Source organism: Seriola dumerili, unplaced genomic scaffold, assembly GCF_002260705.1.
Source record: "Seriola dumerili isolate Sdu_G_001 unplaced genomic scaffold, Sdu_1.0 BDQW01000226.1, whole genome shotgun sequence".
NCBI classification, from domain to species: Eukaryota; Metazoa; Chordata; class Actinopteri; order Carangiformes; family Carangidae; genus Seriola; species Seriola dumerili.
This window is the reverse complement of record NW_019174481.1, coordinates 827,077-837,873: the sequence shown is the minus strand read 5'-3', so window position 1 is coordinate 837,873 and position 10,797 is coordinate 827,077. Positions and strand designations below refer to the sequence as shown.

The 10,797-nt window shown below is 40.2% G+C and overlaps 1 protein-coding gene across 1 annotated transcript in view; it reads right to left on the bottom strand.

Moving 5' to 3' along the window:
* Positions 1 to 5,172: 5,172 nt before the first annotated feature.
* The window catches only part of LOC111229126 (WW domain-containing adapter protein with coiled-coil-like), a 12,632-nt gene continuing 7,007 nt past the window's right edge, over positions 5,173 to 10,797 (bottom strand). Inside the window, exons 8-12 of the mRNA XM_022755314.1 lie at positions 7,268 to 7,416; positions 6,990 to 7,081; positions 6,427 to 6,610; positions 5,533 to 5,660; positions 5,173 to 5,452 (exon numbers count right to left, since the gene is read on the bottom strand). Of these exons, the coding sequence (XP_022611035.1) occupies positions 5,383 to 5,452; positions 5,533 to 5,660; positions 6,427 to 6,610; positions 6,990 to 7,081; positions 7,268 to 7,416 (623 nt within the window). The 3' untranslated portion in view covers positions 5,173 to 5,382. The remainder of the gene's footprint in view (positions 5,453 to 5,532; positions 5,661 to 6,426; positions 6,611 to 6,989; positions 7,082 to 7,267; positions 7,417 to 10,797) is intronic.

Genomic DNA, 10,797 nt, shown 5'->3' with positions numbered 1-10,797 from the left:
CCACAGTTAAGTATTGACAGAGCTGTGGACCAGGCCCTGGCATCAGCGATGCAGAGGCTGTAGGCTGTGGGTGAGGTTTGGCTGCAGATCTGTGAAGAAGCTGGATGAATCTTCCTTCACCATTAACATGGTGAAAGAACATTTGAATGTATCACACAGACTGAGATTCATTATCAGCTGTGATTTAGGAGGAATATATTGACTAAATTCAAACCAGTGGGATGGTTCAAAAAGACATCTATGACTCAGTAATGAACAACTGACTCTTGATGATACATTGGTGAAACCTTGTCAACACATAATATTTTTGTTTTGCAGTCTTCATTGCCTCAGGTTGGACCAATCTGAAAACGGCTCCAGTGACTCTAGTCCAGTAACATGAGTCACCGCTCACATTACGAAATGAGGAGAATGTTTAACTATATTTACTGCTTTGCTAGTGATGCAGCTAGAAAGAGGAGACTGTTGCAAATTGGTTTGTAATGAGAGCAGCACACTGCAATCTCGGGCATAACCTGTGCCCTCTGACAATACTGTACAGTATATGAGGACAAATGAAGCAGCTCTGCCAAACACATTCAGGTTCGGGTTCTCTTGTGCTATGAGTAAATGGTAATAAATGAAATCGGGCGGAAAATTTTTAATACACAATGAGCAGTCCAGGAGTGTATAAAAAAGATTAATTGGCTTCAGATCTCAAAGGGGCCATTGCTGACCAGTGCAGAAGTATAGAAAGGATTTTCTTTGTTGGACATGGAGCCCTAAACTTTGTAGTGAGATCTACTCAATAAAAACATGAATCTTTTAAGTAACATTTCTCATGCTTATTCTTCCAATTCATTGAAACTGAAAAGATCAAACATGTCAACATAAGATGCAAATGAAACATTTTCAACCAGTCTAACCATTAAAGCTGGTCAACCGAGAAGAATTCTCAAGTGCAGCATTGAATTTGCTTGATATGTTAAAAGAGGAAAAACACTTCAGTGTATATGCTTTTAAATTGAAAAACACGATTGACTGTAAATAGATATAGATATAGACTGTAATAGAATAATTCGAAGAGTAATATTGACTCTAAAGGATCTGCAGTCTGTGGGGTGAAGTTTTAAGAGTATAAATGATCTGAAAAGTATTATTTGTTCAGTCAGTTCACTGAAACTGATAGACTTAGTTTTGAGATATGTGTCTGAGATTTCTGCCAGTGCTTCGGACGTGAAGGGATTTTTGTTTCCCTTTCCAGAGACAATGTTGATATTACTTTATATAATCCCCAAAACACTTTTCATGGAAAGAAGTTCTGAGGAAAACTGTAAACAGCAGGGGCTGCAAATTATTTCAGAATTAACTACTCAACTACTAATTGAAAGATATGCTAATGCTCTGAGCACCTTAAATGAAATTCCATCCTCCTCTGTTGTATTAGTGTAGTTGCAGAAATCTCAGGGGCCAATATCTCAAAACCTGGACAAGTAAGATTCAAGATTCAATTTAATTATCATTAAGCAACACAAGGATATATAGTGAAATTATTGAGGTAGTCCCTCTATGCTACTTACAAAAAACAAAGTTATACAAATGAATGAATAAATAATCAAGTCATTAAAATAAAACTATTTGCATGGTGGAGTGTGGAGGACGAACTCAGAAAAGAAACTGCTCTGAGGTCTGGTGGTGTGGCAGCGGATACTTCTCCTAAAACATTCTCCATTTGAATAGATAGATACATAGATCAAAAATCCATTAGTGTCTTTTAATACAATTAGAGCGAGACTGATGAACCAGAACTGATATACCAGCTAACAACCAGCACAACGAAAAATAATTGTATATAAAATATTTGGTTCTATAGGCTTAGTGATGTTCAGATTATTAGCAGGGGGCTACTTGTCGAGCAGCTGAAGCTGGCAAAGTAACTACTAACACACTAGCCAGCTGGAAAAAGCTTGCACTGGTTAGTCACAAGAGCTGCCTGGGCTTCTTTCCTAATCTGAACTGTTACTTCCCCTGGTATAAAATTATTGAGACTGTACATCATTCCATTTAATAAAGAGTTTTATTGAAAAAGGAAAAAAGTTTCCTGAGCTAACTAGCTTGCTAACTGCTTGTCCTCACTTAGCAACCTTGTTAACTCGGGCGCTAATGAGGCGATAAGTTCACACTATCTTCTCTCAATTGTCAACAAAACATTTTGTGGAGTAGTTTATACTCCAGCAAAGAAGATTAAATAAAAGGTTAAATAAAAATTAAAGGTGCAACACAGATAAGCTACAATAGCTTCCGCCGTTTTGGACCCCCTGGCTCTTTGGTCAGTCGTGGAGGAAAGGAAGTAAGCAAAGTTGAATTTGATGCAAGTACTTTAGGCTGATTATTTTCCCACCCAATTTCACACCCTAAAACCATGTTGATTCCACTACAAAGAACTGGTTTTGCCACCAAATGTCACAATTTCAAAGGTTGATGTGACCAGTGAAACAGTTTGGGTCCGTGTATTTTGGTTGAAGCAGTTGGAGGAAGGAGTAAAAGACAGAAAACTCACGTGCACTCGGGCGTTGGAAACTTCCTCAATACTCGTTGTTTATGAACTGACTACACTTCAACCTTACCATGCCCGGCGGGACGGCTCCGTCTTATCATACACGAACAAAACAGAAGCCACACGTAACCAAACGTTACTCTTGGCGTTGAGGTGGACAAGAATTAAGCAGCTTATTAACAGGTATCCAGGCTTAGCAAGGTGCGCCACTCAACTAAATTAAGGAAAACAAAAACGCGGTCTGATGACGCTCTCCTCCCGTATCTAGGCAACATATAATGTCTTAAAGGCAGATTTCACAATTTCGACTGTTAACACCAGGCTTAGCCTCATGTTATAATAATAGTTTATCAATGGAGCAATTGGACACAACCAAAGCTCTCCAAAAATGTTTATGTGTTTATGTAAAAAAAAAAAAAAATAAAATAAAATAATATTGGCCAATATACTACACTATTGTTAAGAGATTTTTTAACCCTCATATTTTCATCCAGTTCAAATATTTGGTATCTGTTGGGCTACAGTGTAATTACTCCAGGTACTACACGTGTTTTCCCTCTGTTTTACAAGTTTAATGAGAGGATATTTTGATAATGCCAGTTTTTCATGTAGATTGGTGACATAGGTTTGACTCTTCTGAAACAGTTTGCCAAGAGCGTGAGTGGACCCACAGAGAGGGGGCAAAGCAGAGGGCTCTCAAGCTCACTGTGGAGCTGTGCAAGCAGGAAAAGCTGCTGAGGTGCTCGAAGTAAAAGGCCAGGTTCAATGTCATCCTATATACTCAACATTAGTAAAATACTGTAACATTTTGAACTTGCTATTTTCCATGCATTAGTCTTGTCCGTCAGCAGCTCTGTATTATTGCCGTCTGTGATGTGTGTCCCATATGTATTGGCTCAGAGTTGGCCCAGAAGTATAACACAGGTCAACTTGATTCTGATTTTATCCAGCTTTCTGCTTTTGTTCAGGCTGCATTTTACATGTGACATGTGCAGTAATAGGTTTTTTAATCTGATAGAGGCAATAGGAAAAAAAGGCACACATAAGCACAACCAGATTCAAGGTAAAACAGCTCACTGTCACCATCTTGTGGCCAGAAGAGGAGCTGCACTCCACCAGTTAATCTATAGATACTACCTGAATTCTTTGTTTGAAATTTTAATGTGTCATAGTGCATAGGCCCCAAACCATGAGGCCCAGGGAGACACGTACGCCAAGAGCATGGCCTAATCACATTGCATATACATTTCTCAAAGCTGTCACCCAAACCCTCCTCTGGATGCATCATTGCACACTTTAATTATAAAATTACAAAATGAATAATTCATCACAAAATCTACTCAAGGCATATAGCTCACACACATCTTTAAACTGGATTAAAAGTAAGTAAAAGTCAAGCAGGGAGTGTGGTATAATATTTTATTTTCATATTTTATGGAATACAAAGCCCCATCCCCACCCCCACCCCCAAAAAGTGTGCACATCAGATCTGGTGGAAACTATTTAAGGACAAGGAAAAGAATAGCAGAGAGACAAAGGAACTTACTTTATGGGTTTAGAAGTGTACGACTGCAGTTTAATGTGATGTTTTCATATAAAAAGTATACCCTCTCATCATGAATGAATCCTTTAAAAAAGTAGTCTAGTTGATAAAAGGGCTGCAGCCACGTCAGCTGAACGTAAACGAAAACAAAATGAGTTTCCTTGTTGAAAAAATAAAACATCTTTCCATTGATCTTTGTCATTATGACTACCAGGACGTAATCAATCATGTGCAACAATAATTTAGCTTTACATGACTGTAAATTCAGTCACTTTTCTATTCTTTTACACAATCTCTTGCTAAGCTGCACAAAAGGAATGAAATATTTCCCCAATTGGAATTGGGAGAGAAACGAAATGCTGACAATTATACAAAAAAAGACAAACAGAAGGGGTAAGAAAACGGCCAGCAGGGCTACAAATTAATACAACCTCATATGTTCTAGCAGCCAACCTAGGTCCAATAATGTAGGCTTTTTCAAGATGGCTTTGAAACATCTGGAGTGCGTTTGTCATAACTAACCATAACTCCCCAGTGAATTTGTATCACTGGACAGCAGATTCCCATCAACTGGGACGAAATAACTGAAGCACATTTAAGTAAAGGTCTGGTCAAAGGTCTTCGCTAATCTCATGTCATGACGTGTAAAATCAACCAGCTTGAAGACACACTGGGATGGCAAAACCACTGACGAGTATAGTGAATAAAAAATAACATCAGTAACATCACTGCCATTGAATCCATACATTTCAATGCATGACAAAGTCCATTTCAGAAGTCTGGGGAGTGAACAAGTTTGTTCACCCCCCCCCTGAGAACTGTGTCACACCGATTATGAGATGATTTATTTTAGTTCATTTTTCCAAGAATGAATCTTTTCCTGACTACTACACATCAAAACACACCAGAAAACAAGTTAACCCAATACAATACACACAATCCAAGGTTCACAGTCCAAAAAGGTGCTGTTTGAAAAGAGCCTCAGGTCCTTTATGTCCACTTGGTTAAAGTGTCCAACTCAGTGAACTGTCAGTTTCACCTTTCAGTGAGAAGATTTCATGTGGTGGACATTGGAAAAACAAGTTTTAAAAAAAAAAAAAAAAAAAAAAAAAAAAAGTAAAGAAAAGAAAAAGACACGTTCAGGATGATGGAGCTTTTTCAGCCGCTGTCTTCTAACAGCTTTTCTCAGTTGCTCTTACAGGGAGAATAAACAGGCTGTAGCAGCTTGCCGTCCATGTCTATTCCACTTTTATAACAATATTTTAATCCATCCATCCAAATCCTTTCTTCTCTGCTGAGGTGCTCACACCATGTAGGAGTTCTGGTTCTTCAGCTTGTCCAGCTCTTTGCTCTGCTGCCTCAGAAACAGGATTCTGTAGTTGAGGAGGAAAAAAGTATGAATGAATGTATCGTTATCAGTTGATGTCTATGCAAATGTGAACATTTGCCTCACCTCTGTTCCCTCAGTGTGGCCTGAATTTCACACACTCTGACCAGGGAGCGCAGATTTTTCATCTCTGTACAGATCTCAGACATGTACAAGCTGCCCATGTTGTGGATGTCCTCATGCAACCGAGCCGCCTGACAGAAAGGGATGAGAGCTTTTTGGTGAGTCATGACTACAGATTATCACGACAAAACATTCATACATACAAACATACTTCAGGACAATCAACAGTAATTTACTGATTTTGTGATTCTGATTTAAACAGAACTCAAAGTTGAGCGCAGATTTATTCTTGACCCTGGAAACAGAAGCTTTCAACCACAACTTATTGTGTTCTTCTATGGATGGGTTTCTCAGTTTTCATGGTTTAGTCATTATATTGTTGAGATGAAAATTTTTAGTCTACATTTGTGCTACCATCTGTACTGCTCATTAATCAGACTAAAAAAAACTTTAATGATCCTCTCAGGGAAATCGATTTGTTACAATTGCTCAGCAATACACAGGAAGTGAATAATGTACCAATGCAAAGGTGAAAAAAGTAAAAGGTGATATGTGAGGTAAAAATCACAGTATGGACAAAAGTGTAAAAAAATGGAAATGTGCACAGTAGATTAAATTACAAAAAGTTAAACTAAAAGAATAGTATCATGTGACTCAACAGCCACAATTAACAGTCGTTTCACAGCAGAGGAGTGATGGAGATGTGCAGGAAGGGAAGAAATTATATAACTGGATGGCCATAGAAAACAAAAGTGGCACCAAAGAAAAGACTGTTGAAATAAAAAAAAAAAAAAAAAAAATTTTTTGGTTTAATGCTACAGATATATAAATCACTGAGAAGCATCCCATAGCTCTGCAACACCTGGAAATCAACAGGAGCAGTATACTGAACTGTACCTGTTTCTCCGTGTTCTCTGAAGGCCATCCTTGGATATGTCTGATGAGGGTCTCATCAAAATGGGCTGCCAGGGTGGGAGTGAAGGAGCCGGGGGTGTCAGTCTGGGTTTGGCCGCTGCTGTTGGAGGGGACATGGGGCAATGCAGCACCGGACATATTTGAACCCGTGCATAGAATCTCCTGGCTGGTGGAGCGAGACAACCGGTTAACTGTGTGTCAATGGTGTAAATAAAATCCAGCTGCAGCTGATGTTGGAACTGATGTTTTGGCATATTAGTCATGGATGCTGCATATTATTCAATCTACACCATTCATTTGGTCTCATTCATTAACATCTCAGAATAACTCTAACACTGCTGTTCATATGTTAAAGACATGTGGGTCTATAACCAACCTCACCAATGAGTTGAAGTAAAGTCCTATAATTGTCAATAAAGTAACATAATTCTAGTTCAGGGAACTGCATAAATTAAAACTAGATACATTTCATTTGTTTATTTCCATCCAAACAATCTATCATCGCAAAAAAGAAATACTGTGTTGAAGTGATTTTGAACTTCTACCTTCTCTGCTGGAGAGTTCTGGGGTCTTCTGGACGCTTCTCTGCGGACTGAGACAGGTTGACAGATCCTTGCTTCCCTGAAGACATACTGCCCTAAAGAGAGAAAGACAGACAGCAGGGCATAAGGGCATCGGCATGTGTTAGAGAACCAGAAAGACGAGGGCAGTCATAACAAAGTGGAGAAGATAGAGAGAGAGAGGCCGTGAGTCATGGGTGAGAGGAAGTACCCCCTCCGCTCTTTAAAGGCGTCTCTTCTTTGTGTTTTTTCGTTGTGCTCACCCTTGTTTGTGAGGATGTGATGCTGCTGGGATGTACGCCCAGAAGGGATTTCTGGTTGCTCTGGGGTGTGCCGTTCCGTGGTGAGACGTACGGCCGTGGCGATGATGCATCTGATGTCAGAGAAACGGGAGACTGACTGGAGTGCTGGGCTACAGAAGACAAAGGGTAGAAGACATAGTATTGGTGTGGTGGCATAGGCATCATCAGCTTTCACATGCAGATTGTTGGCCTCCATTCCAGCAATGAAGGAGGCTAACTGGAATACATGGGACAATATCTCCTGTTTATGCATATAGTCTGAAAACCTCTTAAACAACATACAGTTAATTTGCATGAAATGTTGAATTTCAACGACTCAAGGTAAACGGGAATAATTACACAGGTTTAAAACTGTTTTTTAAAAAGTTGGTGGGGATGGGGAGAGCGGGACCCTTAAAAACACACAGGAAATTAGTTTGTGTAGCAGATGGTGAGAAACAGCGAGGAGGCCGTACCTTGGTTGGAGTGCTGAGCAGCTGAGAGCAGAGCAGTGACGTTGAAAGCAGGTCCAGCAGTGAGGAGTTTATGAAGCACAGATCGCAAGGAAGCTTGGGTGACAGCAGCTGCCAAGACTGGAGGGAGGAAAGAGGAAGTGCACGCACACACACACACACACACACACACACATTGTGCTGGCAAGAAGTACTAACTACAACTGTAGAACTGAGGTCTCCCAGTGGGAGAAGCCCAAGGATCTGTTGGAGAGGCAAGCCTACTTAAATGAAATGACTACATATATGCACTGAAACACTAATTGAGATCCTCATTCTCATGCTTAGCATTCTCATATATTCCAGGATCACATAGCGCACCTGTCCTAACTAGACAGTGAGAGTTTAATTGCAGCCTGCACATTATCACTTTTGCGTTCTGTTTAATCTGCTTCAGGGAACAACGACAGAAAGACTCAGTAAAGATGGCGGCGAACAGTTTCCCCAGGGATATGGACTACAGACAAGAGGCCTTGCAGGACAAAAGCCACATCAAGTAAGTGTGGCTCAACTATAAAACCAACTCTAAACGTTTTTACATAGCCTCTCACATTGTTTAGCTTCTGCTGATTGCTTTTTGGATAAACATCTGAGATCCAGAAAAGGTTCTTCAAACATATGCGCTCAGAATAAATATTGTGTCGAATAAAACTGTGTCCTTTGGTCTGCTTTTCTTCAGAGACCACATCAGGGGACCAGTCAACAGCATCAAACGCCGGCCATTCCTCCTCTTCCTCTTCTTCTCAGAGCCTGAATTCTGCTCCCGGTGCTTTAGGTTCCACCCCCTCCACCATGTCCTCTTCCTCTTCCTCCTCTACGGGGCAGTTGCTCCAGTCTGTCCAGTCCCTTCACCAGCACTGCTGCAGGACCCAGCCCTCCTACATCAGCTCCTCCCAGCCCTGCAGGCAACTCTGCAGATGAATAATGGCAGTATGGACATGGCTAAGCTCAATGAGGGTGAGGGCACAAAAGACAACATGAGCATTGACATTCTTCCACTTCCAATCATACTGCCGTCTGCCATGGTTTCTTTTTGGATAATGTCACTGGGGTCCCCATCATTTCCTACTCATAGTGGCTTTAATGCAACTTTTTGGTGCTGCTGCGAGTAAGTAAAACAGCCAGGAGGGCTACTGAATTGCATTAACGCCGCTATTATTTATTGGTTTTACTTCACACTGGGGGTTATATCATATTAATCAACGAGTTGTGTTCACAAGCTCAGATATTCTTTTTTAATGGAGAGTTCTTGAGGTTGTTTGTAGCTTTATTGTTGCTAGGCCAAAGAGTGTCTTCAAGTCCATTTACAGTTTGTCTTTTAGACTAAAGTGTTTACTAGATCCTTTTTAACATACATCTATTTCTGAAGGCTCGTGTGACGTGTTTTACTGCCATGAGTCTAATGGTTGTGGACTGAATCATCCGTCAAGTAGCCAAGAATTACTGCTGCCATCGATAATGAGGGGCTCAAAAGACAAAAAGAGTCTGATTAAAGCTGTCAAGAGAAATCCTAATGATCATATCAAAGAGCCTGACAGGAGAAAGAAGGCGTATTCACATCATCATTTTTGCTATTGTCTTCTCTATTGTTGTGTATGTGGCGAGTTTCGATGGTCTTGTGCAGATGTCCGTAGGTGCACAGAAAGTTCAAATTTGTTGAACCTTGGCCTGAGCTGCTTGAACTGAAAGTGACAAAAAAGCTTATTACCTGTGTTTCTGAATGTCCGGGACTGTACAATAACAAACTGGCCTCATATCGAAACCAGAATAAAAGATATTTTGTTTGGTAATTTGTCAGTATGGCAACCAGCTTCCAGATTTGTTACAAAAACAGTGACTGAAATGTTGCAGTCGACTGCTCACAACATTAGCATTGTAGCTAAGGTGGCAGCGTTCAGTACAGTGCTTGTGGATTGATAAAGTTTCACACTTGTTTTTCTGCTGGAATGTGAAGCCTTGACAGTGCGCAAGTATGTGGCTGACAAACTACATACAATGGGATTTACATTTTGCTTAAATAGTATTATTTCATGTTTCACTTCTACAAGAGAAAATGCTTCAAGGATGAGGAGTCTGTTCTGTTTAAACAAATGGACTAGAGTGAAAGTCGGTTTATAACATCTTAACATCAAGTCTTTTTCCAAAAACAGGTGTTTGAAGAACGAGTTAATCTTATATTTGCACCAATAGAGAGCTTTAGTGAAACCAGAACTTCTGTTTTCTGCTCCAGAAGAAAACCTCATTTAAAATCCTACTGACATTTGTAATCGCGCTGATAACATAACATACGGTCTTAGAACAACAGTATGTCGTGAGGAGCAAATCAGCTGAGATTACAACTGGAACACCTGAAAAAAAATGACTTTAGAGTTGTGAATTCTGATAGATGTGGACAAAATCAAGTCATGATGACACAAGTACTCATGTTGCCACACAGAGTTTCTTCATGGGAGGTGTTTAAATGACACAGGTTTATATTACAGCAGCTGCTGTAGTGGATGGTGATTTGTCTCAATATGGATCATGCTTCATGTTTTTCATAAAGGCCGGTGAAGGAAATGCTGAATGAGTTAGTTAGCTAACAGAGGCTAGCCTGGACATGATGTCATGACTTCATGCTGTTTATGGCAAAAAAAAATGTCTTTCCATCCCTTATCTAATGGGTGACTGTTCTGCTGTTCATAACCTGGGCACGCAGCTGTCATTTATGGTGATTTTTTCTTGCTGTTCTGTCTGTGTTAACCTGACATACGTGTGTGTGTGTGCTTCTTGTTTAACCTCCAAGTTCTTCCAGTCGATCACTGATGAAATGAACACCTACATGAAATGATTCATATTTCCACCAATTTGATTCCTGTCTCAACTGTGTTTTCTCACTTAACTGTGTGTGTTCATGAATTCACCTGTTTGTGTGTCTCTGCTCACCCACGTGTGTGTATGTGTGTGTGTGTGTGTGTGTGTGTGTGTGTGTGTGTGTGTGTGCTGTGTGTGTGTGTGTGG